This window comes from Lolium perenne, chromosome 3 (genome assembly GCF_019359855.2).
Source record: "Lolium perenne isolate Kyuss_39 chromosome 3, Kyuss_2.0, whole genome shotgun sequence".
NCBI lineage: Eukaryota > Viridiplantae > Streptophyta > Magnoliopsida > Poales > Poaceae > Lolium > Lolium perenne.
The window spans coordinates 119,434,774-119,460,582 of NC_067246.2; the positions used below are offsets into that span (position 1 = coordinate 119,434,774).

At 44.0% G+C, this 25,809-nt stretch overlaps 1 protein-coding gene across 18 annotated transcripts; it reads left to right on the forward strand.

The window, feature by feature from the left end:
* Positions 1-13,986: 13,986 nt before the first annotated feature.
* Positions 13,987-22,144, forward strand: LOC139838472 (uncharacterized). Of its 18 annotated transcripts, none has more exons than XM_071828116.1 (10): positions 13,990-14,999; positions 15,151-15,323; positions 15,423-15,538; positions 16,171-16,256; positions 17,479-19,193; positions 19,318-19,403; positions 19,527-19,727; positions 19,827-19,942; positions 20,575-20,660; positions 21,883-22,117. In XM_071828116.1, exons 5-7 carry the CDS (start codon positions 18,785-18,787, stop codon positions 19,662-19,664), a joined length of 633 nt encoding a protein of 210 aa, XP_071684217.1. In that variant the 5' UTR covers positions 13,990-14,999; positions 15,151-15,323; positions 15,423-15,538; positions 16,171-16,256; positions 17,479-18,784; the 3' UTR covers positions 19,665-19,727; positions 19,827-19,942; positions 20,575-20,660; positions 21,883-22,117. The 18 variants fall into 18 exon arrangements, 13 of the variants coding, with proteins under 13 accessions (XP_071684210.1, XP_071684212.1, XP_071684208.1 ...); XR_011755310.1 differs by having other exon boundaries at positions 13,995-14,999; positions 19,292-19,403; XR_011755309.1 differs by having other exon boundaries at positions 13,996-14,999; positions 19,555-19,727.
* Positions 22,145-25,809: the final 3,665 nt, after the last annotated feature.

The following is a 25,809-nucleotide window of genomic DNA, read 5'->3' on the forward strand; positions in this document are numbered from 1 at the left end:
GTACGGCATTGGTACTTAGTCCTAGATGAGTAGTACCCTTGCAATGGAACCTCCACCAAATAACACATACCATGGTTCCATTGCCCACCACATAGTCATATTCATTTTGTAAAATAATACTTTGCTTTTCAATGCAAGAGTGATAAGTATAGTACTTTGCATATAGTTTGATAAAAATAATCAAATGACATGAGCAAGCGATGAACTTGCCTTTCTTGACTGTAAGATTATGAAGGCAAAAGCTTCGATACGTGAGAACTCCAAATGCTGAAATACCATCATCGTACGGTAAGGACAATGTTTTAAAGAACTGGCAAAGATGCTATAATGCATAGTATGAGATGCAATCGTCCCGAGCGTAACCTAACCTCGATGATTTAAGATAGATGAGTTGTAAAGATTTCTTTAAGATTTGTTGCACTTTTAGAATGGTTCTCAAACAAGGTTCTTATTAGGGTTTGGTTATATTAGCATCATAACCAAGTGATATAAGACATCATATCAATCATACACACAAAGGATAGTAGGGGGATAAAATGTAAAGAACAGTTGTCAATTTTTGAAGTTCTACATGACATGGTTGATGATTACTTATATTATACTTCAAAAGAAAAACTTTTGAAGAACTTGTTGATTAAGAATTAAAAAGTATTTCAAATAAGACTAGGGCTTCTATGGTTTGATTGACATTTGTACTTCAAAAGAATAACTTCTAAAGAACAAGTTAAGAAAGAACAAGAATTACTATAAATATGAACTATGGGATTCTAGGGTTTACTAATGGGTTCATTTAGTTTGCTAATAGGGGCTGGTTGAGTTCATAGAATGGATCTATAGGTAGCAAGTATTGGTAGATTTATTGCTATGGTTTCTCCTAGACATTTATCAAAGGATATTTCAAAGTAATGCTATGAGTTGGGTGTACTATAACTTCCTATTTGTTTCACTAAGGAATCATTAATGGTTTCTAAGCTAGGTGGTTTATTAGATCCTAAATAGGGTTTAATTAAATAGGAGCATGTTATGTGCATTACTATACACAATTGGTTTTAGGGTTCATCAGTAGGACTCTACTAGGGTTTGATTGTTGAGGTTGGTCCTAATGGTATGGTGTATATGAGTGGCGATCAATGGTACTAATTCAATTAACAATTTAGGGTTTGCTCCTAAGTGACACTAGGAAATCATATGGGTTTTAAACTAAGAATAGGGACATGAAATGATAATCAAATGTGACTTGGTTTTATGCTAGTGGGTCATAAACATGCATTCTATTGTTGCTTATTAGGGTTCTATATGTCAAGTAAATCTCACATGATCCCATGTGACACATACCTAGGGTTTTAGAGTTGCTTCTAAGGTGGAATGATCTCATGAAATAATGGGATCAAGGTCTTACTTAAATTGAAACTAGGGTTTCAAAATTATGGTACAACTCCTAAAATGATGATTGGCAATATAGATGTGGTATCTAATTACTTTGCAACAAAATTAATAATGGTTTTAGCATTTTATTAATTTTCACAAGAATTAATAATTAGGGTAACTCCTATTTAGGTTTAGTTAAAAACTAGGGTTTAACAATTGTTATTAGGTTTTAGAATAATAAATTTATAATTAAAAATGTTTGAGTTCACAAATATTTAAGTTACCAAATTAATATTGTCTTTTAATATTTTCTTGATTTATTATTATTAAAAAAATAGAAATAGTAATTTGGAACTTAGGGTTTATGAATTACCACTAATCTTTAAGTTAATGAAAATATGATGAAGAAAATTAATCTTAATATTTTACTTACTTACTTAAATAGTTAAAATTTAATTTTGACACTTAATTATTTATTGAATTAAATTTGGTTTTACAACAATTAGAAGGACATAATTAATAAAGATAAAATAAGTGAATTTTTATTTTATATTTTATTTGAATAGGGATTATTTTTGTGAGCATTTTGATATATTATTCATACTAGGAAAGTTGCCCGTGCGTTGCGACGGGATAAAAATCTGAATATATATCTTGTTTCCCCTCGTACAGTTTCACCGTCGATGTCGGCCTCCAGAAGGTGATAATCTGTGTGAGTTTTTCCAGAGCCGCCATCATGTTCTACTGGTTGACGAAGAGTAAGAGTTGACGAGGAATCAGTCGATGGAGACAAGTCGAGGTGGAGCGAGTTAGTCGTTGATGCTGAAGAGCAATGTGCGGAGACCTTGCCACATCACGACGACGATAGGACAACGACAACCGCATAGTGGCATGAGTCGCCAATCAAATGTTCAATACCAACACAACTCTTCGTAAAAATAAACCAACGCAACAAAAATCAAGTGTTATTTACATTTTACAAATTGATATAAATTTGTAAACCGAAAGTGCAAAGAGAAACTACAAATGTAGCTTGGGCTACATGACGACTATTTTTCTCATAAAGTTAAAATTAAATAACATCTTAAAGTCCTAAAATAATTTAAAAAAATCTAGATGTTGATAATGATGCATTCTACCAACATGTAAAATCTCAAATCAAAACATGGCGTATTTTTGGCCACACAAAAGTGACAAAATCTAAAAAAAAATTGGAGGTTTCAAACTTTGCATGGTTTACTTAAGATTTATAAATTCGTTATTTTGCATTGCCAACAATGTAACGTATTTTGAACTGAAATTTTGCACGATTATAGGATACATCAAACAAATTTTTGGTCCAATTTTTTTGCAAACACACAAACAACCGTGAGCTAGCTATCTTTGATTAAAAAATGTCCCAAATACATCTACCAGCAAGCCTCGAGTGCATGCAGGTCCACTCTACACTCTACAGCTTCCCCGCGCCGGCCGACAGTTGCATCACAGGCCAGCCGCGTGCACGCACTCCAGCTATTAGCCCCGGCCGGCCAGCAACCCCGAGGCGAACCAGCCAGCAGTGCGTACGACCACAGCGATGCACGACGATCTTCCGCCGAGGCTCAGCACCTGGTTTCCTTGTCTCGTTCCCGTCGCTCACGATGCCGTTCTTTGGGAATCCCGGCCAGCAGCATCTCCGTGCGGAGGAGCCTGTTCAGCTCGGTGGTTAAGGCATCGTACGCGCAGCTGTAGGTCGCATTGTGCTTCTACGACGCCGATGTGATTAGATCAGTCCGTGGATACTGCAGTGGTCGCGAAGCTAACCAGACTCACTGACACCAAGCGAATCAAGGTTCCTGAATGACTCCGTCGGCGCGCCCAGGGACATAGCAACGGCCTTTCGTACTCCTCCTGCTCATGTGGTACCTATCGACTCCTCGTCGGAGTCCAGCCTGTCTCGCTACTCCCGATCATACTTTTATGTAGTAGCTATGTCGCGTGCTCCCAGATTTGTAGAGCAACGTGATCTTGTCTTCACGTAAGGATCGATCAACATATACTTTTTTAGAGCCTTGCATCGGATGGGAAAACCGAGACTTATCATGCTATGAACAGCGAGCTCCGAACAACAAAGGCCTGGCCTAATTTTTTTTAGATCGTTCGGATCAGGTTGCGATACGGATACAAAAGAAACTGCTGCTATCTCAGTTGAGTTTCCATTGATCGGAATTTCCTCCTCGCGGTCGTGGCTTCGAAGCCTCAATCCCACCGCCAAAGGTCCATCAGAACCGCACTGATCTGAATTCTTTAACCCTTGTTTGTCAACAGAGTCCTGCAACCTCCACCGGATCGAAAGCTGGAGCAGGTACGGTACAAATTCACAAGCACTCCTCGTGTCGTTAGATCAACAGCGCAGAAATCTCGTCGATTTGTACTTCAAAGCCGGGAACGGAGCTCTCACGCTCGTCGCCATGCCGACGAGATAAAGACTGCATCTCCGGATAATAGATAGCGCTGGTGGGTTTGGTGCTTATAAAGGTGGTTCTCCTCGTCTCTGACTTGCAGAAAGTCCCGGTCCGGTATGTTTTTCATTACTGGGCCTTCCCCGGATTTTGTTCGAAGCGGGGGACTTTGGCCCATAATTTGTTCACCTATTGCAATTTAATAGTAAAGATATTTTCTGAGTTGATATGAATTTTCTATGATTTTGCAAAGTTTCAGCTATTTGCTGGAATTTAAAATAACTGGAAAATACTAAATGTACCGGTTCACTTCTAGCTACTGATACTGATGAGTGGGACCGTTGACTCGGTCAGTTGCCATGTTGGCAACGACCAGTCAACATGTAACGTGACCCCACCGCCACGTTGGCAGCGTCGACGGCTTGACGCCGGCGACCATTAGACGACGGTGCCGCCGCTACAGAGCCTCCCCAAACCTCCCGTGAGTTGCGTTTGAACGAGAAGAGGATGGGGAACACTATGGTGGTCACGGAATCAACGATTGGTGACCGGAACCTTGTCAGAAAACATGTCCCGCGGCGGTGCTCTCTGGCGATCTATCGATTGAGAGTTATAGAGGGTTCTAGGAAGCAAGATCTGGATCTTCAGATGCGCAAGCTCACCCTGAATATGATGGCGTGGTCGACGACGCCGATTGCTGACGGAGACAGCGTGGCGATCTCTGGCGATGTGCTGCAGAAGGGATCGATGCAATTGGTCTGATTTCTAGCTCCCCTGGACGATTACTGGCGCCCAGATGTTCCTCTCGACGAGGCGCTCCTCCTCGACTAGACTACGAGCTCCGGGGTGGCTCCAGTCGACGGCGCCATGATGGTCACCGGCGACCAGTGGAGGAAGAAACTGAGGGTTAGAGGTGTTCTGAGAATAAAGGGAGTGGCGGAGGTGAACAAGGGGTGCACGGCGATGTCCTTCCCCCTATTTATAGGCCAAGAGAAGCTCTGAGGCCTTGATACGGCGACGGCCATGGTCGGGATGTGGCGGTGCCTGGAGGGTTCATATGGACGAAGATCTTTTGCTCCTGGATAAGCTCCGACGCGAATCGATGAGGTAGGGCTTTGAGTGTGTCTGCAGCGTCCGGCGGTGCCCTTATCCTCGATGAAGGCAGCGTCTACTGGCTCCTCCGCACTGTCGAGCTTGGAAACGATGACAACGTCGTGTTTTCCTCTCGCACGATTTTTAAAGCCAACGAAACGGTATTTGTATGTGGGCTGGACTGCTCCTGCGCTTTGATGGACTGATGCTGGGTTGGCTTCGGGCTGCTGCGGTCCAGGTAAGGTAAGTCCTCTCTCTCTTCTCTTTTCTATTTATTTTCTGTTTTATTTTCTGATTTGAATTTGTTAGTTGAATTCAAATTTGAATTTTGTTTTGTTTTGCAGGTTCTAAAATATTTGATTATCAATATAACTTGATAATAATGTCTACTGCATAGTTTGATTGTTAAATCAAATATTTAATTTACGATTAGATTGATATTTTGTGAAGCTTGAGTAAAATTAGAGATGTTTTAGGTATTTATTTCAATTCCCTTTAAAATTTGAAACCAAATCTATTGAAATGATCTGAATTTTATAACAGGTTCATATTAAACATATTATTAATTTAGGGATTTCTATTTTCGTTCCCTCGGTTTCTTAGTTGTGCTCAGATTTCCCCAGCTCCTTAGTTTTTCCCCAGTTTTCCCCAAGTCCTTGTTTGAAACCCGCAGAAGCATCTCAGATGGCAGGATTCCCGTTAAGTTGACCGTTCCGTGCTGTGCTGACGTATGGGGCCGCGCCGTGTGGGCCCTCGTCGCGTGGAGCTGGTAGAAAGGGACCGCGTGGGACAGGACGAGATAGCATTTGGTTGCACGTGAGCAGGAGGTCAGTTTTGTCTCTCTCGGCCCAAATTGGCATTTTCCCTTTTAAGAGCACCTTTTCCCCTCTTTCTCTCTCTGTCTTTTTCACCAAATTAGTATCAAATCTAGAGAAGCTTCTCTATTTCTGCCTTTTGAACCTCGTTTTTTGCCCAATATGGCAGCAAATCTAGAAGCTAGTATATGATAAATTCACAGCAGCATAATCAGAAAACGTATAATACATAAACTGCATACAGCAGCCAAAAGCAGCCAATAACATTGTTAATGTTCACGACAAACTAAGATGAAAAAAAATACAAGACGCACGCAATGTATGGCCAGCTAGAAGATTCCTCATCGCTCATATATTTCTTCGTCGTCCCATCCGTGCATTATCCCAAGGAAATATTCATTGAACTCCTTCCGTCTGCAGTATGCGGCCAATACATCCTCCAGACGGTATGGCCTGTGTTCATTTCTCAGACCGTAGTTTCCCATTCTATTCACATATCGTGGCCACTCATCCCAAGCCTTTGTATCATGAATGTACTCTCTGATATAACCCAAATCGGCGTAGTAGATGCAGCCAGGTAGAAGTGTCGGGTGTACTGTGGTGTCGATGGAGATACACCGGACATAATGCACGAAGAAGGCATGACTGCCAATGTTACTGACCGGATGGAGAGAGCGGCTCTGAGTGTCCACACGGTACACCAATGGTTGGTCCTCCAAAAGCATGTTGTCCAACAACACAAGCAGCAGATCACCATCCGACTTCACAAGATAGAACTTGTCATTTCCAAGTTGTGGAAATGAAATTAGTGTCTCCATCTTGACAGTGCTCGCGCGCTGCTGCAACTGTACATTGGTGCACACTATTCTTCCGGACTCAAAATTATCCACAGCTATTGCATACAATTCACCATTGAACGGGGTAATGCAACGCAAACTATGGTTCTCCATCGAAAAACTACCATCTCCCCAATCTTCATATATATCCTTAGTTGGAGTGCTCTCATCGTCCCAACTAATTTCGTTCGGGTAATGTGAGCAAACGAAGACCATAGTCGGGGATTTGATCACAGCGACTGAATTCAGAAAAACAGATGGCATCTGCGCCTCAAACATAGTGTTCGATGCCTTTGTGAGTGGGTTCAGAAGCCGTATCTTGTGCGGCGGGTTCTTCTGGGCAAGCAAGATGAACCACGGCAAAAGCCGACGAAGTAGTATCTAAAATATATTGATGAAGATAACATTCAACACTAAGATTGAAAATAAGAATATATTAACCCTATAGATATGGAGGAATTTGGAGGAATATGAACCTTGCACGAACTTCCGATAGATCTATGGTGACGTAGCGGGATGTGCCGAGTTGGAGGAAGGTGAACTCAACGGCGCGTGGAAGGGCATGGTCTACCATGATCCATTCGTGCAGGTGCACGTCGGGCTCAGGTAAACCTGAGCGCCAATTTCTACAGACTTGCCTCATAGCAGAGTAGGTGTCCACGTACTCCTCATTCACCAGTAAGCATTCGCCGATCTTGTGAAGTGGTCCGTCACCCACGAGAGAGGCCCAGCTCACGGAGGCGCCGCGCTTGGATGCGCCGCCCTCGGAGGCGACAGGCTCGGCGGCGACGGGCTCTGAGGCGTCGGGCTCGGCGGCGACGGGCTCGGCGGCGATGGGCTTGGAGGCGACGGGCTCGGCGGCGACGGGCTTGGAGGCGTCCGGCTCGGAGGCGACGGGCTCGGCGGCGACGGGCTCGGATGCGACGGGCTCGGATGCGACGGGCTCAGATGCGACGGGCTCGGTGGCGACGGGCTCGGATGCGACGGGCTCGGAGGCGACGGGCTCGGGGGCGATGGCCGCCGGCGCATTCTTCTTCTCCATCGCCGGCAGGGCTCGTACGGAGGTGGGGGTTTTTCCTTCGATTTGGAAAAGTTGATGGGACGTGAGAGGCGTGGTTTCGTGCGTGAGCGAGAATGAGACGTACTGTGTGCAGGGGGAGGGAGAGAGGGGCTTACGCGTCCTAAATGCGACCCGCGTCCACTAGTGCACGTTTGCACCGTGATACGCATCAACAATGGCACGTCTTCCACTTCTGCACCGCAACACGCGTCCTCGAGTCTAACCTTGGAAATTTAGATATACTCAGGTATACCCTTGAGTCATATACTAGCATTTTTTGTGTGCTCAGTTTTCCCCTTGGGTGCTAATACTGGCTAGTGCAATATACTCAGTTTTACCCTCAAGTGGCTGGTCAACAGAGAGTCAACAAATGGGATTAACCAGTTAAATGGGTTATTTAATGTGCAAAAAATTATGAAAAAGAGTGGCACTTACTCATGGAGTCTTTACCACAAGTTGCCACTTCTCAAATCATAGATAAATCATAGATAAATCAAGTTTTACCACAAATTGCCACTTCTCAAATCACCTAGTAGCTATGAAGGTGCATGGTTTTCCACAATAAGCCCTACCCAAAACAGCTTTCCCCAAAACATACTTTGTCTGAATGAGGCCATAATTTTTACACTCATGTATATTTGTATTGCAAATAGTTTGAGGTAGGCCAAGATGGGTTTCATTGTACAAAACACGCATTTTTCATTTTTTTAAATCTCATATTTGAATTCCTTAGTATGTTTACTACTCACTTGCCCTTGGTTTCTTGATACTACTCATTTTTGCCCTCTCCCTTCACAAATTCTCATAGACGCCCAACATTGCCCTAATTGGTCTAGCCCATGTCACGCGGATCGTGCCCGCCGACCGTTGATCGTATGATTTAACGGGCAGGATAACCCCTATCTCTCTCTGGTCGGGGCCACCATCCTCTCTCTCTCTCTGTCAGCGGTTAGCTTCCACCCTCTATGTATGCTAAAGGGCGGTTACCCAGTACGCTAAAGTTTGGTTTTCTGTATTATTTTTCACGAGATAAATTATAAACTCTTTTAGGTATTCTTTTTCACGCAAAAAATGATAAACCATCACCGATTTGTACTTTTCACGCAAAAAATGATACACCATCACCCATTTGTTGTAGCCATTACTTTTCACGCAAAAAATGATACACCATCACCAATTTATTGTAGCCATTACTTTCCACGCAAAAAATGATACACCATCACCCATTTCTTGTAGCCATTACTTTCCACACAAAAAATGATGAACAATCACCGATTTCTTGTAGCCATTACGGTAAAATGATAAACTATCATGAATTACCATTTCTTTTAGCCATTACTTTTCACGGTAAAATGATGAACAATCACCCATTTCTTGTAGCCATTACGGTAAAATGATAAACTATCATGAATTACCATTTCTTTTAGGCATTACTTTTCACGGTAAAATGATGAACAATCACCCATTTCTTGTAGCCATTACGGTAAAATTATAAACTATCATGAATTACCATTTGAAGGGATCTCGGGATACTAAATTAGTGTCATAAATGCTACTACTTTTTCCTATATATGTGGTCAAAGTTTAACGGGAAGTTTGACTAAACACAAAACCTAGATGACTACCCCCACAACGATCATGTCCTCCTTAGGCTGGCCATAGTGCTAGTATCTAAATAGATCTTGTACACACATTTTGTATTGAGATTCTACAAAACAATAAATTTAGAAGATTATGATATTACCCTATAATACCACCCACTATAGTGATAGTATCATAGGAAAATACCATATGCATGATACAACAATATGATACTATGCACTATGACTAGCCTTAATTTATTGTGTAAACACCCACAAGGCCACAACGGTCACCTCCTCCTTAATTTATTGTGTAAACCCCTACAACGGTCATCTCTCCCTTATAAACACCCACAACGGCCATCCCTTGTGTCAATAGGTTCTGCCTCTCTCTTCTTCGTTCACATACACTTGATCCATTGCCATGGCTTCCACGTGGATTATCATCATTGCCACCACCACCGTCAACACTTCCATTGATCATAGAGGAGTTCTTCATCGTCGTCTATGAAGATCCTTTGGTCAAGAAGGTACGTCCGCGTTCCCACATATATGATGCATGTGATTAATTATGGGGGCTACATGTATTTCGCCCTCCATTTCGTTTCCAGACTATGTTACTATTGCATAATATCAGTGGCGGAGCTAATAACTAATATCTTGTATGAAAATTCCACCTAAATTTTTCCATGAAAGAATTAGGCAATAAATGGACTCTATTAATATTACATGTACTACTACTCGGACGACGAAGATACTGACGATGAAAGCGACGACGACGTGAAGCCATGCATCCATCCCCTTTAGATAAGGGAATTATGACCAAGAATATATATGTAGCTTCATATGCATCGATTTAGAGATCTAGCTATATATTATGCATTTAAAAAATTATATCGCAATTTCCACCATGATTCGAGCACCACAGCCTCCAAACGATGCCGATATCGGCATGGTCAGAACGGCTATGCTCGCCGCCACTGCTAGGTCACCGTCGGGAAGCACCATGTTTAGCATAAGATTCACTTTAGATTAAGCTGCGAAAATAGTCATCTGCCATTGTCTGAGGCGGCCCCACAGAGCGGCTCTATATGATATTCTCTAAATAAATAGACGACCCTAGCGGTCATTGGCTGCGGAGGCCCCACAGAGCGGGAATATATAATTTTCTCTAAATAAATAGAAGACCCCACTGGTCATTGGCTGCGGCAGCCCCACAGAGTGGTAATATATGTCTTTCCTGAAAAATAGACGACCCCACTGGTCATTGGCTGCGGCAGCCACACAGAGCGGTTATATATGTATTTTCTTGAAAAATAGACGACCCCACTGGTCATTGGCTGCGGCAGCCCTATAGAGCGGCCCCATTTGTCATTGGCGGCACTGCGTATATAATCAGGAAATAAAACGGCCCACTCGTCAGCGACAAATGGATGGCTACCCGTCAGCACGAGACGGTCAGAGAGGAACTGCCCTCTGTGCCCCACCTCGATCTGTGCAGCCCCACCCGTCAGATTAACGGTAACGGTAAGGCCTCTGACCTGACGGCAACCCTCCCGTCCGAGGGGTTTCAAACTAGAGGGAGGAGAAAACTGAGGAAAAGTTAAGAGGCTAGGGAAAACTGAGCACAACTAAGGAACCAGGGGCACGAAAATAGAAATCCCATTAATTTACTAGGGCGTTTAGCAATACTTATGGTTCACACATATTTTAGTTATGTCTAGAATTTTAAAATGGATGGTAATGAGGATGAGATGAATTCATCATTTTATGTGAAGGACTATTTCTAAGATTTAAGCATATGGTTGGATAAACTCTATTTGTTTAATAATCTTGCTTAGCCACTTCTAGCTTAACTCATTTAGAATAGATTCTACACTCCTCACAGTCAATTCACTTTCTAAGGTGATGGTTCAATTATGACACAATATTCCATTTGGGCAACTAAGCAAGGTAATTGGAAGTCAAAGTAGAATTGGATATTGGTTTCACTCTACTCACCAAATGGCATTTAGTCTTTAGGTATATAGGCTTGGTTCATACTTGTGATCCATGATACACAAGTTAGGACATAATATTTTATGTGGGGTGAATCCTACGTGAAAGGGTTTAGGGTTTTGCATGCTCTTCACTAATTTAAACATAAATAAGCATGAGGCATGGCAACGTTCTACTTAGGATCCAAGGTGATGTTTCGATTGGAATTCAAATATGGCCTAGGGTTTTAGTTATGTTTCACTAATAGAACATGGCTTTCACCTCCAAGATTAAAGGTTGATTTGAACAAGTAAGATTTAATACTACTCTAGTAGTCTCTAGGGTAGACATGGCTATGGTTAGCATCTATAATCTCTCTCACTTCTAAATGTCTTGGAATAGCCTAAGGTCCTACTCAAGAGATGATGATATGATCATCTGAATATATGGTTTGCCTAGGGATTCTACCTTGGTATCTTATGTAGCTTGTTCTTCTGAAAATCTAATAAACATGCATCTTGTGGTATGCCTCCACCTCCTAGCTTCTTCATCTTGATTCTAGCTAATGCATATGGAAGGTCTCAAGGTTTTGGTTTCCTTGTAGCATGGTACAAGATGACCAAATGGATGAAGGGTGTGCCTCCTTTTATAGGCTTGGGCAAACTCTAGCATCATGACACATAGGTGAGTGACTCTTGTTTAGGTTTGATGAGTAAGGTGCTTGGTTGTCATGCCCTCATCCATAGCAATCCTTTGAGCATGAGGTGGCATAACTTGGAATGCAAGTCATGTAGATATTTCCATCCTATGTGGCATAGAGATTATCCTCTCATATGGTTTATTTTTGGATATCCAAGTGGCATTTGTTACTAAATATCTTTTGGATAGTTTTATTATTGTTGATGAGTCACTATATCATATTTGATTGGATTTATATTATAATATTGATCAAAAGGTCAAGGGTTATTTCTCAATTTTGGATAGTTGGTGTTTGAATTCACCAATTTAGTTTCATTCAAATAGTTTGAACTATAATTCGTAATGTAAATGGATTTAGTTTTATGATATTCCATATATTTAATAAGTTATGATTTAAATAAGAATGTGTGGCTTTTATGCACATTAGACCCTGTGGTTTACCTTATTTGGTAATGAGTTTAAAATTGAATTAAATTACACACAAAGGTAGTTGCTAACTTTTAAGTGTTAATAAGTTGGGGTTTGATTCTTAAAGAATGTGTTGTTGTAAGGAATATCATGTTGAGATCTTTTACAAGATCTTGTATTTAACCCTTACTTAAGGTATTATTTGTTGTAAAACTAATTCCATTTGATCTAATCCATAGATCAAATCATCTCTACCCAAAACAGGGTTTTAACAAAAATCACAGTGAAGTTTATAGCGCTTGACTTGATGATCTACTTCAATTCCAGAAAGTCAAGTGAAACTTCAGTTACTGTCGTAAGTTTTATTTGAAAGCGTGAAAATTCCCCGGATTTTCTATGCATGAATGCAATGCACACTTTGGTGTTCTCTCATTTTGTAGCCTCTAAACCTGGGATATTACCGCCATGGACCTATGGTTCCTAGGCCCATGATAACTCCTCGGAGACAATCACTCCGGGAGGGAACTTTCGAGTAAGGCTCCACGAGTTGTAAAACCCTCACGAGGACATCAAGCCGGAGCAAAAGATAGGCTCAGAAAGGAACTCCCTCGCGGAGATTCCCAAGCAACAGACTTCTCCACACGGGGAGGTCCGTGTGAAGGTGACAAGACCAACCAAGGGGCTTAGGATTCCTTCTCCACCAAGCGAACCGCCCGTACCGACGGAGTGGGCTCCCAGGCTACAAGACAAGCAAGGCATGCGCCACTCACATCATGCATGAGCTCAAAAAGCTCCATCTCGAGGAGGCAAGATTCCCTTGCCCCTTTGGTGATTAAAGCAGGCTCGACGAGGACCATAAGACCAAGGCCCTGCCCTTGCCACTTTAGTGTAACACTAGGTGGACGACACAAGCTGCCAGTGGAGGCGTCATTGATGACCTCAGCATCTGCCATGGACCGACACTTTAATCGACCATGGATTCTGTCCATCTTGTAAAGGGCAGAGAGTTTCCCGCCCTCAGTTTGGAGATGTGGGAACTCTTCCCCCTCAACATATTTCAGGGGGAAGAGCTCCCCTATAAAAGGACTAGCCTTGCTAGCGTAGAGGGGGACGATCCTGGGCGATCACAAACCATTGTATGGTCATCATCTCCATTGTGACCCGCAATACATACACCAAGGCAGGATGTAGGGGTTTTACCTCTCCGAGGGCCCTGAACTTGGGTATCTGTTGTGTCTCTCTCTGAAGTGCCCAATGTTGGTGAGACAACGGCATGATCTTGAGTCCCCTGTGTTCGAACCTTTCGGGTTCTGTCAACACCCGGATTTTTAAGTCCAGATGCCTATTATGCCATACATCGCAATCCCAGGAAGATTGTTTTTGCGAGACATAACAGTTGAATATCATAGAGTCATCATTCATTACAACACAATAATAGTCTTACAATAAAAAGGATCACATGATCCAGTCTCATTACAACACTTGATCTAATGATCAATACATAATACGTAGCGGAAGCGAAGTTGTAGAAGTCCATCTAATCCACAGGCAACGCTTGACGTTAGGAGAAGCTCCTAGTTGTCATAGATGTCCTGCTGTCCGTCCTACTGATACTGCTACTCTTCTTCATAGTCTGGTGTAACGACCCGGAAAAACCCTATATTAGATTTTTTCTCCTTTGCTTGTTTTTCCGAGTCGTTCCAAAGTCATCCGCATCATGCATACATCATATACATGCTTTTGACAAAATAAAAGTTATTTTTAAATAAACCCTATGTCACTATTTTCTTCTCATATGGTTCTATAAGAGCCCTCTTTAAATCTTTGCTTATTTAACACAACCTCTAGTTTTTATTTGTATATAAAATCCCAAAGAAAAATAAATATTTTTAAGCCTTGCAAAATTGTTTTACAATAAAAACAAATCTTTTCCAAAATCCCTCCTTTCATCCTCTTCTTTTTTGCACAAGAATTCAGCAAGAAATAGAAAAGATGGAAGAAGCTATTCTGAAGAAGAGGAGAAAGAAGTCACGGCAGCAATACAATCAGACAGAGTCAACCACGCACCAGCTTCCATCTTGTCTTTTTCGTGGGCACAGCAGGAGATGAGCGTGATCCTCCTCGCCGCTCGACCAGCCTCCTCTCAACCACTCCCTATCTCTTCTTCGTTTTCCCCATCTCCAGAGAACCCTAGTTTGCTTCCTCCCTCGCGCCGCCGTTTCCCTTCTGTCTGTTCACCACGCAAACGAGCGAGGCGAAAGTTTCATAGAAAACACCGAACACCTCCGCCGCAGCATCACCGTCGCCCCGTCGTCTCCGACCACCTCTCGCCAAACCAAGGCCACCACGAGATTCTCCTCATCACGCTGAAGCTCCTCGACACATGCGCGCAACAAATCGAGTTCGAAATCGACGACAAGGATCACTTCTCCATCTCCGCCGCCAGCAGAAATCTCATGTTCCCGGCCGCCTCCGACCTCGTCCGCCACCGACGAGGTGTTCATCAGCTTTCTGGTGAGATGGCGGCCCTTTCCCCTCTTTCCCCGTCTTGTTTGCTCTCAGTTCAGTTTCGCCTAATTCTGACGAAACTGTCGCCTTTGTTTTGCACGAGTTCATCTCCGCCATGGCCGATGACAGGCCTCCACACGCGCTCGTCCCTGCCGGCCTCCTTCCCATTCATCGACCTCGTCGTCTCTGCTCTGGTCGCACCATCCCAGTCCTCGGTGAGCCTGCGACCTGATTCCACCCCTTTTCCCGTCACAGTCCTGCATCGCTGCTGCAAAGCACGTCTCCTGTTCTGGGTCGTTCTCCGTGTTGCTGTTGATGTGTCTCCTTGTTTTGTTCAGTTCATTCAGTTAACTGTTCTTCCTCCAGCTCCTGTGCAAAATCGCAGGCTGCTCTCCGCAGCGCACGTCCGTCTTCAGCCTAACGTTGCTCCAGGCCACGGCCTCGTCGACAAGTGCAGCTCCATAATCTTTCTATGATCCCGATCTGGGTTGGTTCAAGATAGGCCGAACCTCCTTTTGGACAGCAACAGCATCAGCAAGGCGAGTGGTTTATCCCTTGTTTTCTTAGGTAGCAGACTGTGTTCAAATCCCTATTCGTGCTGGTGTTAAATCAGTCCTTTCTATCTTTGTTTTGCTCAGATCTCATACTCCAAGATATAGCTCATGATGTTGCGTGAGCCATGTCAATCAACATCTGAATAGGAATAGCAGCACAGTTGCATCAGTGCATCACCAGCCTGGGATCAACTCCCCAGGTGTACATCTTCTCAGCCCAGTTTCCATCGTCCAGTTTCTGGCTCAAGGCCTCTACCCTTTTTCTTTCTTCTTTTTGCAAAGCTGTTTAACTTGTATCTACTGATTCATAAATCAAAATAATTGAAATAAACTTTCTGCATTTAATATTAATATGCCATCTCTGTTTCCTTTTTGTATTTTAGAAAATTGTTCAAAACTTGTAAAATTCATATCTTTAAACCTGTAACTCAAAATGCAAAGTATTTTATATGAAATTTGTTCAGAAAATTGCAAGGAACATTAATATGCCATCCGTTCATCTGTTTGCATCTCGTATCATGTCGCGCGTTGATAGTCGTGCATGTTCACCTAACATATATGCGGAGTATTTTGGATTTCCAACTTGGTTTTCCCAGCTCCGTTTAAGTTTGAAGTAGCGCACCCCTGCCATGTTGTACCATGCTAATCAACACTTAACTTTGTTGGTAGAAATGCAACTCCAAACCTATTTTGATTGTCCGGGGTTCCGACTCCGATTAATATGGATAAGTTGCACCGCCGCATCATGTTTGCCATGTCATGCATATCATCTTGATCATGCTGGATCTTCTTTATTCGTAGTAGTAAGAATTGCATACGTTGTGTGTTCCAGCATTTGCTTCTTCACGGATAGGATCACGAAGTGGTGTTGTGAGATACGACGAGTTCTCCGACAAGTTCTTCTCCAACCTTTCACAGGCGAGCCCACCCCTTCACCTATTTTACTTTTACATGCTCTTTTGATCTATTGCTATCCTTATGTTGCGATTCTGTTGTGTCACGTGTCCTATCCACCTGTTACCTATATGTCCGAGATACACCTCCTCACCCTACCTATTGTTTGTTGTTTGCCAGCCTTGCGAGTCGTAGGCGTGTTTAGGCTCTGTTGTTATCTCGATCTGTTATCGGGATATGTTGGGTTGTTGGGAGATTTTTACATGCTATATCATTTGTTGGAGATAATCACACTTTACTTTATTGTTAACAACTAAAATTGTAAGCAGAGGCATCTGTGAGCCCCTTTGCAAAAGCATCGGAACTTTGACTCGCTAATGTCCCCTAGGACCCGAGTTCTTGTTATCTGTTCCGAGATTGAGCGCTCTACCCGTACGTGGGGGAGTGGGACCCCCATCACCCACTACCTTTCCTTGAGTCTGTTTATTGGGAGCCACAACCTTGGTTTTATTTGCTCATATGCACGATGCACGATTTACTTCTGTTGCCTTCGGGTGTTTATATTCTGTTCTGTACTCATAACGCGGAACGATTAGCGAAAGTAGGTTGTTCACACTTAGCATAGCCGTTGTCGCAAACCTCTGGGTCCGTATCGGAGTACGGCCGGACTTCGTCACGGGTAGCTTAGTTGGGTGGCTCCCATTAAATTTTCTCTTGCATTGGGAACGGTCTTGATGTGAGACTCCACCTGTAGCAAGTGGGTTCGAGCATGCGTATGGTTACATTTGGGCAACCCCTGCAGGGTGTACATCTTATCGATAAGCCGTGTCCGCGGTTATGGACGACTTGGAATTGTATAGCTTGACCATAGAACAACTTACACCTTATATCCTGTTGCTAATAATTTGCTAATAAAACTTTTTCAAAAAAAAATGTGTGTGTGCCTTTGACAGTACCTCTTTGCGAAGGGGGATCGCATCGGCTGTGTTATGTTTGCAGAGTATAGAACTGTTACCTTGTGCGCTCTCTTATCTTCTCTGAGTAGACGGATGTTGTAGCGAGTCTCTATTGGATAGTAGCTTTGCTGCCGCTAAACTCCACATATAGCCGGGTGAAGTTTATACCGCCCACCAGCGAGCATAGCTGGTCTTGTCTCGCAAGTACGTGCCAATGGTACTTACCCTCGCCTTCTTTTCTTTTTGTCTCCTCCCTCTTTTGTCGGCAACCGATGGCCCGACTTTGACAGGTACGAGATGACGACGTTAGCAAGGTTACCCTTCCGGCTTGGCCTGGGCAGGGTTATGGATGCCACTGGTTATCTTCAGGACTCTTAGTCCAATTTGTATCTTGTCCGTACTCGGACGCATTCGATCTTCTGTATGATTCGGATCTTTGTATTGTATTTTGTATCTTGACTCGTTGGAGTCGTTGTTGTAATATATGTATCTTGTGGGCTCTATTGTAATCCTGTTGTAATGTTACCGCTCGTGTTAATTCCTCTGAAATCACGTGTGTGATTCTTCGCGCACGTCGTGTCGGAGGGCGTCTCTGAATCGATATCGTGCGGATTTCGGCGGGATCGCTGGAATCCTCAGGATACCGGTTCCGGGGCGTCACAAGTTGGTATCAGAGCCCAGGTTGACGGTACCCCACTAGTCCAGCCTGTAGGATAACCTTGCCAACTGACGTTGTTGTGTCTAGTGTCAAAACCTATTTTCTAAAATTCGTTGGATAGTTCTGATTAGCTCTGATTTTTCTTCTCACCTATATTCTTTCTCCTCTTACCTTTGCGAGTTTTGAATCTTCTCTTATCTGCTTCCTTGAGTCATAGGTTTCCACGCGGGTTGGATGATCTTTGCCTCTATCCTATTAGGTCCGATCTTCGGAGGTCCCGACGAAACCGCATCACCAACAACGGAACAACGACTTTTTGTTAGTGGTGTCGCCGATCAGCATGGAGCAAGAACTCTTGTTAGTGGTGTCGAGGAGACCGACACGTCGCCTGAAGATCCAATAGTTCACCTCTCTCCCCCGTAACTGGACGTGGAACCTCGGGGCGAGGTTCCTTGTTAGTGGTGTCGATTGTAACGACCCGGAAAAACCCTATATTAGATTTTTTTCTCCTTTGCTTGTTTTTCCGAGTCGTTCCAAAGTCATCCGCATCATGCATACATCATATACATGCTTTTGACAAAATAAAAGTTATTTTTAAATAAACCCTATGTCACTATTTTCTTCTCATATGGTTCTATAAGAGCCCTCTTTAAATCTTTGCTTATTTAACACAACCTCTAGTTTTTATTTGTATATAAAATCCCAAAGAAAAATAAATATTTTTAAGCCTTGCAAAATTGTTTTACAATAAAAACAAATCTTTTCCAAAATCCCTCCTTTCATCCTCTTCTTTTTTGCACAAGAATTCAGCAAGAAATAGAAAAGATGGAAGAAGCTATTCTGAAGAAGAGGAGAAAGAAGTCACGGCAGCAATACAATCAGACAGAGTCAACCACGCACCAGCTTCCATCTTGTCTTTTTCGTGGGCACAGCAGGAGATGAGCGTGATCCTCCTCGCCGCTCGACCAGCCTCCTCTCAACCACTCCCTATCTCTTCTTCGTTTTCCCCATCTCCAGAGAACCCTAGTTTGCTTCCTCCCTCGCGCCGCCGTTTCCCTTCTGTCTGTTCACCACGCAAACGAGCGAGGCGAAAGTTTCATAGAAAACACCGAACACCTCCGCCGCAGCATCACCGTCGCCCTGTTGTCTCCGACCACCTCTCGCCGAACCAAGGCCACCACGAGATTCTCCTCATCACGCTGAAGCTCCTCGACACATGCGCGCAACAAATCGAGTTCGAAATCGACGACAAGGATCACTTCTCCATCTCCGCCGCCGGCAGAAATCTCATGTTCCCGGCCGCCTCCGACCTCGTCCGCCACCGACGAGGTGTTCATCAGCTTTCTGGTGAGATGGCGGCCCTTTCCCCTCTTTTCCCCGTCTTGTTTGCTCTCAGTTCAGTTTCGCCTAATTCTGACGAAACTGTCGCCTTTGTTTTGCACGAGTTCATCTCCGCGATGGCCGATGACAGGCCTCCACACGCGCTCGTCCCTGCCGGCCTCCTTCCCATTCATCGACCTCGTCGTCTCTGCTCTGGTCGCACCATCCCAGTCCTCGGTGAGCCTGCGACCTGATTCCACCCCTTTTCCCGTCACAGTCCTGCATCGCTGCTGCAAAGCACGTCTCCCGTTCTGGGTCGTTCTCCGTGTTGCTGTTGATGTGTCTCCTTGTTTTGTTCAGTTCATTCAGTTAACTGTTCTTCCTCCAGCTCCTGTGCAAAATCGCAGGCTGCTCTCCGCAGCGCACGTCCGTCTTCAGCCTAACGTTGCTCCAGGCCACGGCCTCGTCGACAAGTGCAGCTCCATAATCTTTCTATGATCCCGATCTGGGTTGGTTCAAGATAGGCCGAACCTCCTTTTGGACAGCAACAGCATCAGCAAGGCGAGTGGTTTATCCCTTGTTTTCTTAGGTAGCAGACTGTGTTCAAATCCCTATTCGTGCTGGTGTTAAATCAGTCCTTTCTATCTTTGTTTTGCTCAGATCTCATACTCCAAGATATAGCTCATGATGTTGCGTGAGCCATGTCAATCAACATCTGAATAGGAATAGCAGCACAGTTGCATCAGTGCATCACCAGCCTGGGATCAACTCCCCAGGTGTACATCTTCTCAGCCCAGTTTCCATCGTCCAGTTTCTGGCTCAAGGCCTCTACCCTTTTTCTTTCTTCTTTTTGCAAAGCTGTTTAACTTGTATCTACTGATTCATAAATCAAAATAATTGAAATAAACTTTCTGCATTTAATATTAATATGCCATCTCTGTTTCCTTTTTGTATTTTAGAAAATTGTTCAAAACTTGTAAAATTCATATCTTTAAACCTGTAACTCAAAATGCAAAGTATTTTATATGAAATTTGTTCAGAAAATTGCAAGGAACATTAATATGCCATCCGTTCATCTGTTTGCATCTCGTATCATGTCGCGCGTTGATAGTCGTGCATGTTCACCTAACATATATGCGGAGTATTTTGGATTTCCAACTTGGTTTTCCCAGCTCCGTTTAAGTTTGAAGTAGCGCACCCCTGCCATGTTGTACCATGCTAATCAACACTTAACTTTGTCGGTAGAAATGCAACTCCAAACCTATTTTGATTGTCCGGGGTTCCGACTCCGATTAATATGGATAAGTTGCACCGCCGCATCATGTTTGCCATGTCATGCATATCATCTTGATCATGCTGGATCTTCTTTATTCGTAGTAGTAAGAATTGCATACGTTGTGTGTTCCAGCATTTGCTTCTTCACGGATAGGATCACGAAGTGGTGTTGTGAGATACGACGAGTTCTCCGACAAGTTCTTCTCCAACCTTTCACAGGCGAGCCCACCCCTTCACCTATTTTACTTTTACATGCTCTTTTGATCTATTGCTATCCTTATGTTGCGATTCTGTTGTGTCACGTGTCCTATCCACCTGTTACCTATATGTCCGAGATACACCTCCTCACCCTACCTATTATTTGTTGTTTGCCAGCCTTGCGAGTCGTAGGCGTGTTTAGGCTCTGTTGTTATCTCGATCTGTTATCGGGATATGTTGGGTTGTTGGGAGATTTTTACATGCTATATCATTTGTTGGAGATAATCACACTTTACTTTATTGTTAACAACTAAAATTGTAAGCAGAGGCATCTGTGAGCCCCTTTGCGAAAGCATCGGAACTTTGACTCGCTAATGTCCCCTAGGACCCGAGTTCTTGTTATCTGTTCCGAGATTGAGCACTCTACCCGTACGTGGGGGAGTGGGACCCCCATCACCCACTACCTTTCCTTGAGTCTGTTTATTGGGAGCCACAACCTTGGTTTTATTTGCTCATATGCACGATGCACGATTTACTTCTGTTGCCTTCGGGAGTTTATATTCTGTTCTGTACTCATAACGCGGAACGATTAGCGAAAGCAGGTTGTTCACACTTAGCATAGCCGTTGTCGCAAACCTCTGGGTCCGTATCGGAGTACGGCCGGACTTCGTCACGGGTAGCTTAGTTGGGTGGCTCCCATTAAATTTTCTCTTGCATTGGGAACGGTCTTGATGTGAGACTCCACCTGTAGCAAGTGGGTTCGAGCATGCGTATGGTTACATTTGGGCAACCCCTGCAGGGTGTACATCTTATCGATAAGCCGTGTCCGCGGTTATGGACGACTTGGAATTGTATAGCTTGATCATAGAACAACTTACACCTTATATCCTGTTGCTAATAATTTGCTAATAAAACTTTTTCAAAAAAAAATGTGTGTGTGCCTTTGACAGTACCTCTTTGCGAAGGGGGATCGCATCGGCTGTGTTATGTTTGCAGAGTATAGAACTGTTACCTTGTGCGCTCTCTTATCTTCTCTGAGTAGACGGATGTTGTAGCGAGTCTCTATTGGATAGTAGCTTTGCTGCCGCTAAACTCCACATATAGCCGGGTGAAGTTTATACCGCCCACCAGCGAGCATAGCTGGTCTTGTCTCGCAAGTACGTGCCAATGGTACTTACCCTCGCCTTCTTTTCTTTTTGTCTCCTCCCTCTTTTGTCGGTAACCGATGGCCCAACTTTGACAGGTACGAGATGACGACGTTAGCAAGGTTACCCTTCCGGCTTGGCCTGGGCAGGGTTATGGATGCCACTGGTTATCTTCAGGACTCTTAGTCCAATTTGTATCTTGTCCGTACTCGGACGCATTCGATCTTCTGTATGATTCGGATCTTTGTATTGTATTTTGTATCTTGACTCGTTGGAGTCGTTGTTGTAATATATGTATCTTGTGGGCTCTATTGTAATCCTGTTGTAATGTTACCGCTCGTGTTAATTCCTCTGAAATCACGTGTGTGATTCTTCGCGCACGTCGTGTCGGAGGGCGTCTCTGAATCGATATCGTGCGGATTTCGGCGGGATCGCTGGAATCCTCAGGATACCGGTTCCGGGGCGTCACATCTGGCCATTTGAATAGCCAGGGACACAGCCGTGAGTACTTTCAAGTACTCGCAAACTAATACTAGTGTAAGCACTAACAGTTTAGTGAGAGTGTTCTAAGCTCTAAGTTTATTTGCATAAAGCCAATTTTATTTCATAAAACCAAGACTCTTCAATTGCCTAACTTAACTCAAGTGGGAACATTAGTGTCATTCCCACAACTCTGTTGTGATTCAAATAAAAGTCACCCTTTTCAAGTTCAAAACACAAGTCACCCTTTTGGAAAAGTTCTGATGATGGAACAGTATGGCCTTTCCAACTGTCCATGACCACGGACGCGGCTATTCGAATAGGTTTACACTCTGCAGAGGTTTCACACTTGTGCCACAACATTTGATTACATCCGTCAGGGATAACCCTGAATAATCATAACTCAGTATGCGGATCATCAACCATTAACCTTTCACTTACACATCCTAGTATAGGCACCTCTCCCCATGAGCTTGGCCTCCCAGTGACAACCAACTGCTATCCTGGGAACTGCACAGGGCTTGGGTAGGACATTAACCTCATTTCACGTCATTTCACTTTCAACGGAGGAAGCCTCGGCATAACCTCTATGATGCTTGATCAGAGGGAACCCATACTAAGACACATAAATTTCGAGCTAAAGTCTTACCCATAATCAGGTATTGTGGGGGTACTCAAGAATTGGAAAGGTATCGCATCCAACCCAATCATCAGTTTTTATCAAATTCATCATGTCATCCAAGTCACATTCACCCTCAACATCTTTCAATAGAATGACCCATCATTCCAAGGTTTTCCAAGTCATTTCAAATCACATGTTCTCATCTAGAGTAGTCATTTTTAGTTTTTAGCACTAGCAACTAGTCATGAGGGGTGCTAATTAGCTTGTATTGCTCTAGGCTAAATTTGATGCTCTTGTACTACTCCATAACTAGACCAAGTGAATCATGAATCAAAAGTAAACTTTGATAAACCAAAGTCAAAAGCTTGTAAGGTAAAAACTTGGATTGGGAACATTAAGCATAAGGTATTATGTAAGAATGCCTTGCTCTAGGAGAGCTTTGCACTAAGGTAGCTTGCAAGAATATTAGCTTGCCTTGGTTGGTGTACTGATCAAAGTGGTCTTCTTCTTCCTGGAAGTAGACCTCCTCCTCCTGGTACTCCTCGGTACTAGTGTCTATAATCGAAAACGAGGGATACAATCACCAAACAAGTCTTAAGGTTATACTAAGCACTCAATTGGTTCACACAGACTATTCTAGCATCACAACATTAATCACAAGGGGGTTGACTTGGGTGTTAAGTAACACTTGTAGGAGAAAATAATTTCCTCTCATTGAATCTTATTAAGATTTAATTTCCTAAAATAATAAGAAGGTATGAATACATGTTGACTAAGGACAACACTTCATATCTATTATTTGGGGAAAATGATTTAAATGAGGTACTAAACCTCATACATCTTAAATACTACTATTGCAACAATTTAATGTCTCTAAGTAATCCATTATGAGATACTATAGACCAAGTCAACACCTCGTATTGAATTGCTTAGGACCATGATTTAAATGAGAGGGAACCCCTCATACTATTTAATAAATAATTTTGGATAATTTTAAATGGACTAGAAATAGCTACATAGCCATTATTGGCCCTACTCCAAGATCATACAAACAACTATGTGATATTTTTACATACACATGTAGAGTATGTGGAATGTGATTTATGAGAGTTGGAATCAACTCAAAATCACTTAGGGTTGATTTTTAATAATTGTTTGTAGTTGCAAAAGGCCCTACCTTGTTATTTTTACCACATTATTTCTACAACGAATTTAGGGTTGAGACTAGTGGGGTTGGATACAACTTTTCACAAGCTTTCCAACAACACCAATTTCATCAAATTTGGCCCAGTAGATCTTCCTAGATTTAAATTTGAATTTGGAGCCAGTATTGATTTTGTATTAAACTGAAAATCCCAAATTCAAACACTGGGCCTGCGCGGGAAATCTAAACGGGCCGAAACGGTTTAAAAACACGAAAGCCAACCCAACAGCGTGTCTCGCACGCGTGGGCTGCCTGACAAGGTGGGCTCCACCTGTCAGCGACTATTGCAACAAGAAACGGTATGAGTTGTTCTGGGACGCACGATTAGATCGTGATCCAACGGCTCGCAGCCATCATCGTCGACGGCGAGAGGAAGGCTTACTGGCGGCGTGATCAGGGGGTCGAGGAGCTCACCGGCACTCCGGCGGTCGTCGGCGAGGTGCGCGGCGACATTGTGGTCGACGGCGAGGCTCCAGGTACAAGAGGCGTCGCTGGAGGTGGCGCCAATCGTCTCCTCCTTCTGCGGTGGCTCGACGGGCTCCGATGGTGCGATTGGGTGGCTCCGATGGGCAATGTCGAGGTGGAGAGGGTGGAGGAGGTCGAGTGAGAGGAGGGGAGGCTGCTGGTGTGGTGGACTGAGAGAGGGGAGTGCCCCTTTTATAGCTGCGAGGCGAGGCCGTGGTGCTGCAGTGAGGTCACCCATGGCGACGCGTCTACAGGGGCGCGGAGTGGCTGGTGATGACACAGGCGAGTAGGCGAGGTCAGTGCGGTCAGGCCAGGCGTGATTGCAGTGAAAACAAGGCCGTGACGAGGGTAGGCCACCGTCGTCTCTGTCGCAGGTACCGGCGGAGGTCGTCGACGGTGTCTTCGTCTACAGGGTTCCCGTAGGCCAATGAGCAAGTTTGGGCATCTCCTGGTGGCGTGGCGCTGCTGCTGGCGAGCGGAGAGAGCAAGGGGTGGCGTAGGTCAGCGGGGTGACGTCACGCTCTGGCATGCTCCGGTGCGTGCCCGTGCGCGTCCTGGCGTGCGCGGTGCGTCACTGGGTGTCCTCGTGCTGGCATGTGTGGTACTCCTCTCTGACGATGGCGTGTACCAGCGATTCCAGGAGGGTGAGAGGGAGGTGTTGGACACGGTAGTGCACGATGGAGAAGCAAGGAGAGAGGGGTGGCATGTGTGTGTGCCATGCCATGCACGGCATGGTTGAATGGTGATGCAATCATGTAGTAGCTCGTGTCTCTGGTGCTTGTCAATATGCAGGGGGTACAGGGGAGTACATTTGATGACCAAAGCTTGAGGGTTTAGGCCATGATATGCTGGTTAATGGCATGTAGGGAGTTGGCAGGAATGGTGCTCGCCATGTGTTCGGTCAAATGGCCGCAAGAAGGAAATTTTCAAAATTTGAAATGAATTTTGGTGGAGTGTATTTGAATAATAATTGAGACACAATGGTGGTGGTGGGGTGCAAAAAGGAGTTGGTTTGCAAAAATCCACATGTGGCACAATCTTGAATCTTCTTTGAAGTTCCAACTTTGCTTGAGCATAACTTTGAATCTAGCAAGAATTGCAGGGGTGGTTTTGACCAAAGTTGTTCATCTTGATGAGGTCTTGGATGAGGTGCAAAGAGTTGGAATTGTTTGGCTTACAAAACTCTTAAAATAGAGGCTCAAAGTGGGCATCATGAGATAAGTGGCAGATTTGACCATTATCTCATGTGAGCTC

Coding starts and splice junctions, on each gene's coding strand:
- LOC139838472 (XM_071828107.1), top strand. CDS start 18,785: ATGAGCGTGATCCTCCTCGCCGCTCGACCAGCCTCCTCTCAACCACTC. Junction 19,404..20,574: donor TCGCACCATCCCAGTCCTCG/GTGAGCCTGCGA, acceptor TGTGTGTTCCAG/CATTTGCTTCTTCACGGATA. Junction 20,661..21,882: donor TCTTCTCCAACCTTTCACAG/GCGAGCCCACCC, acceptor CAACTTTGACAG/GTACGAGATGACGACGTTAG.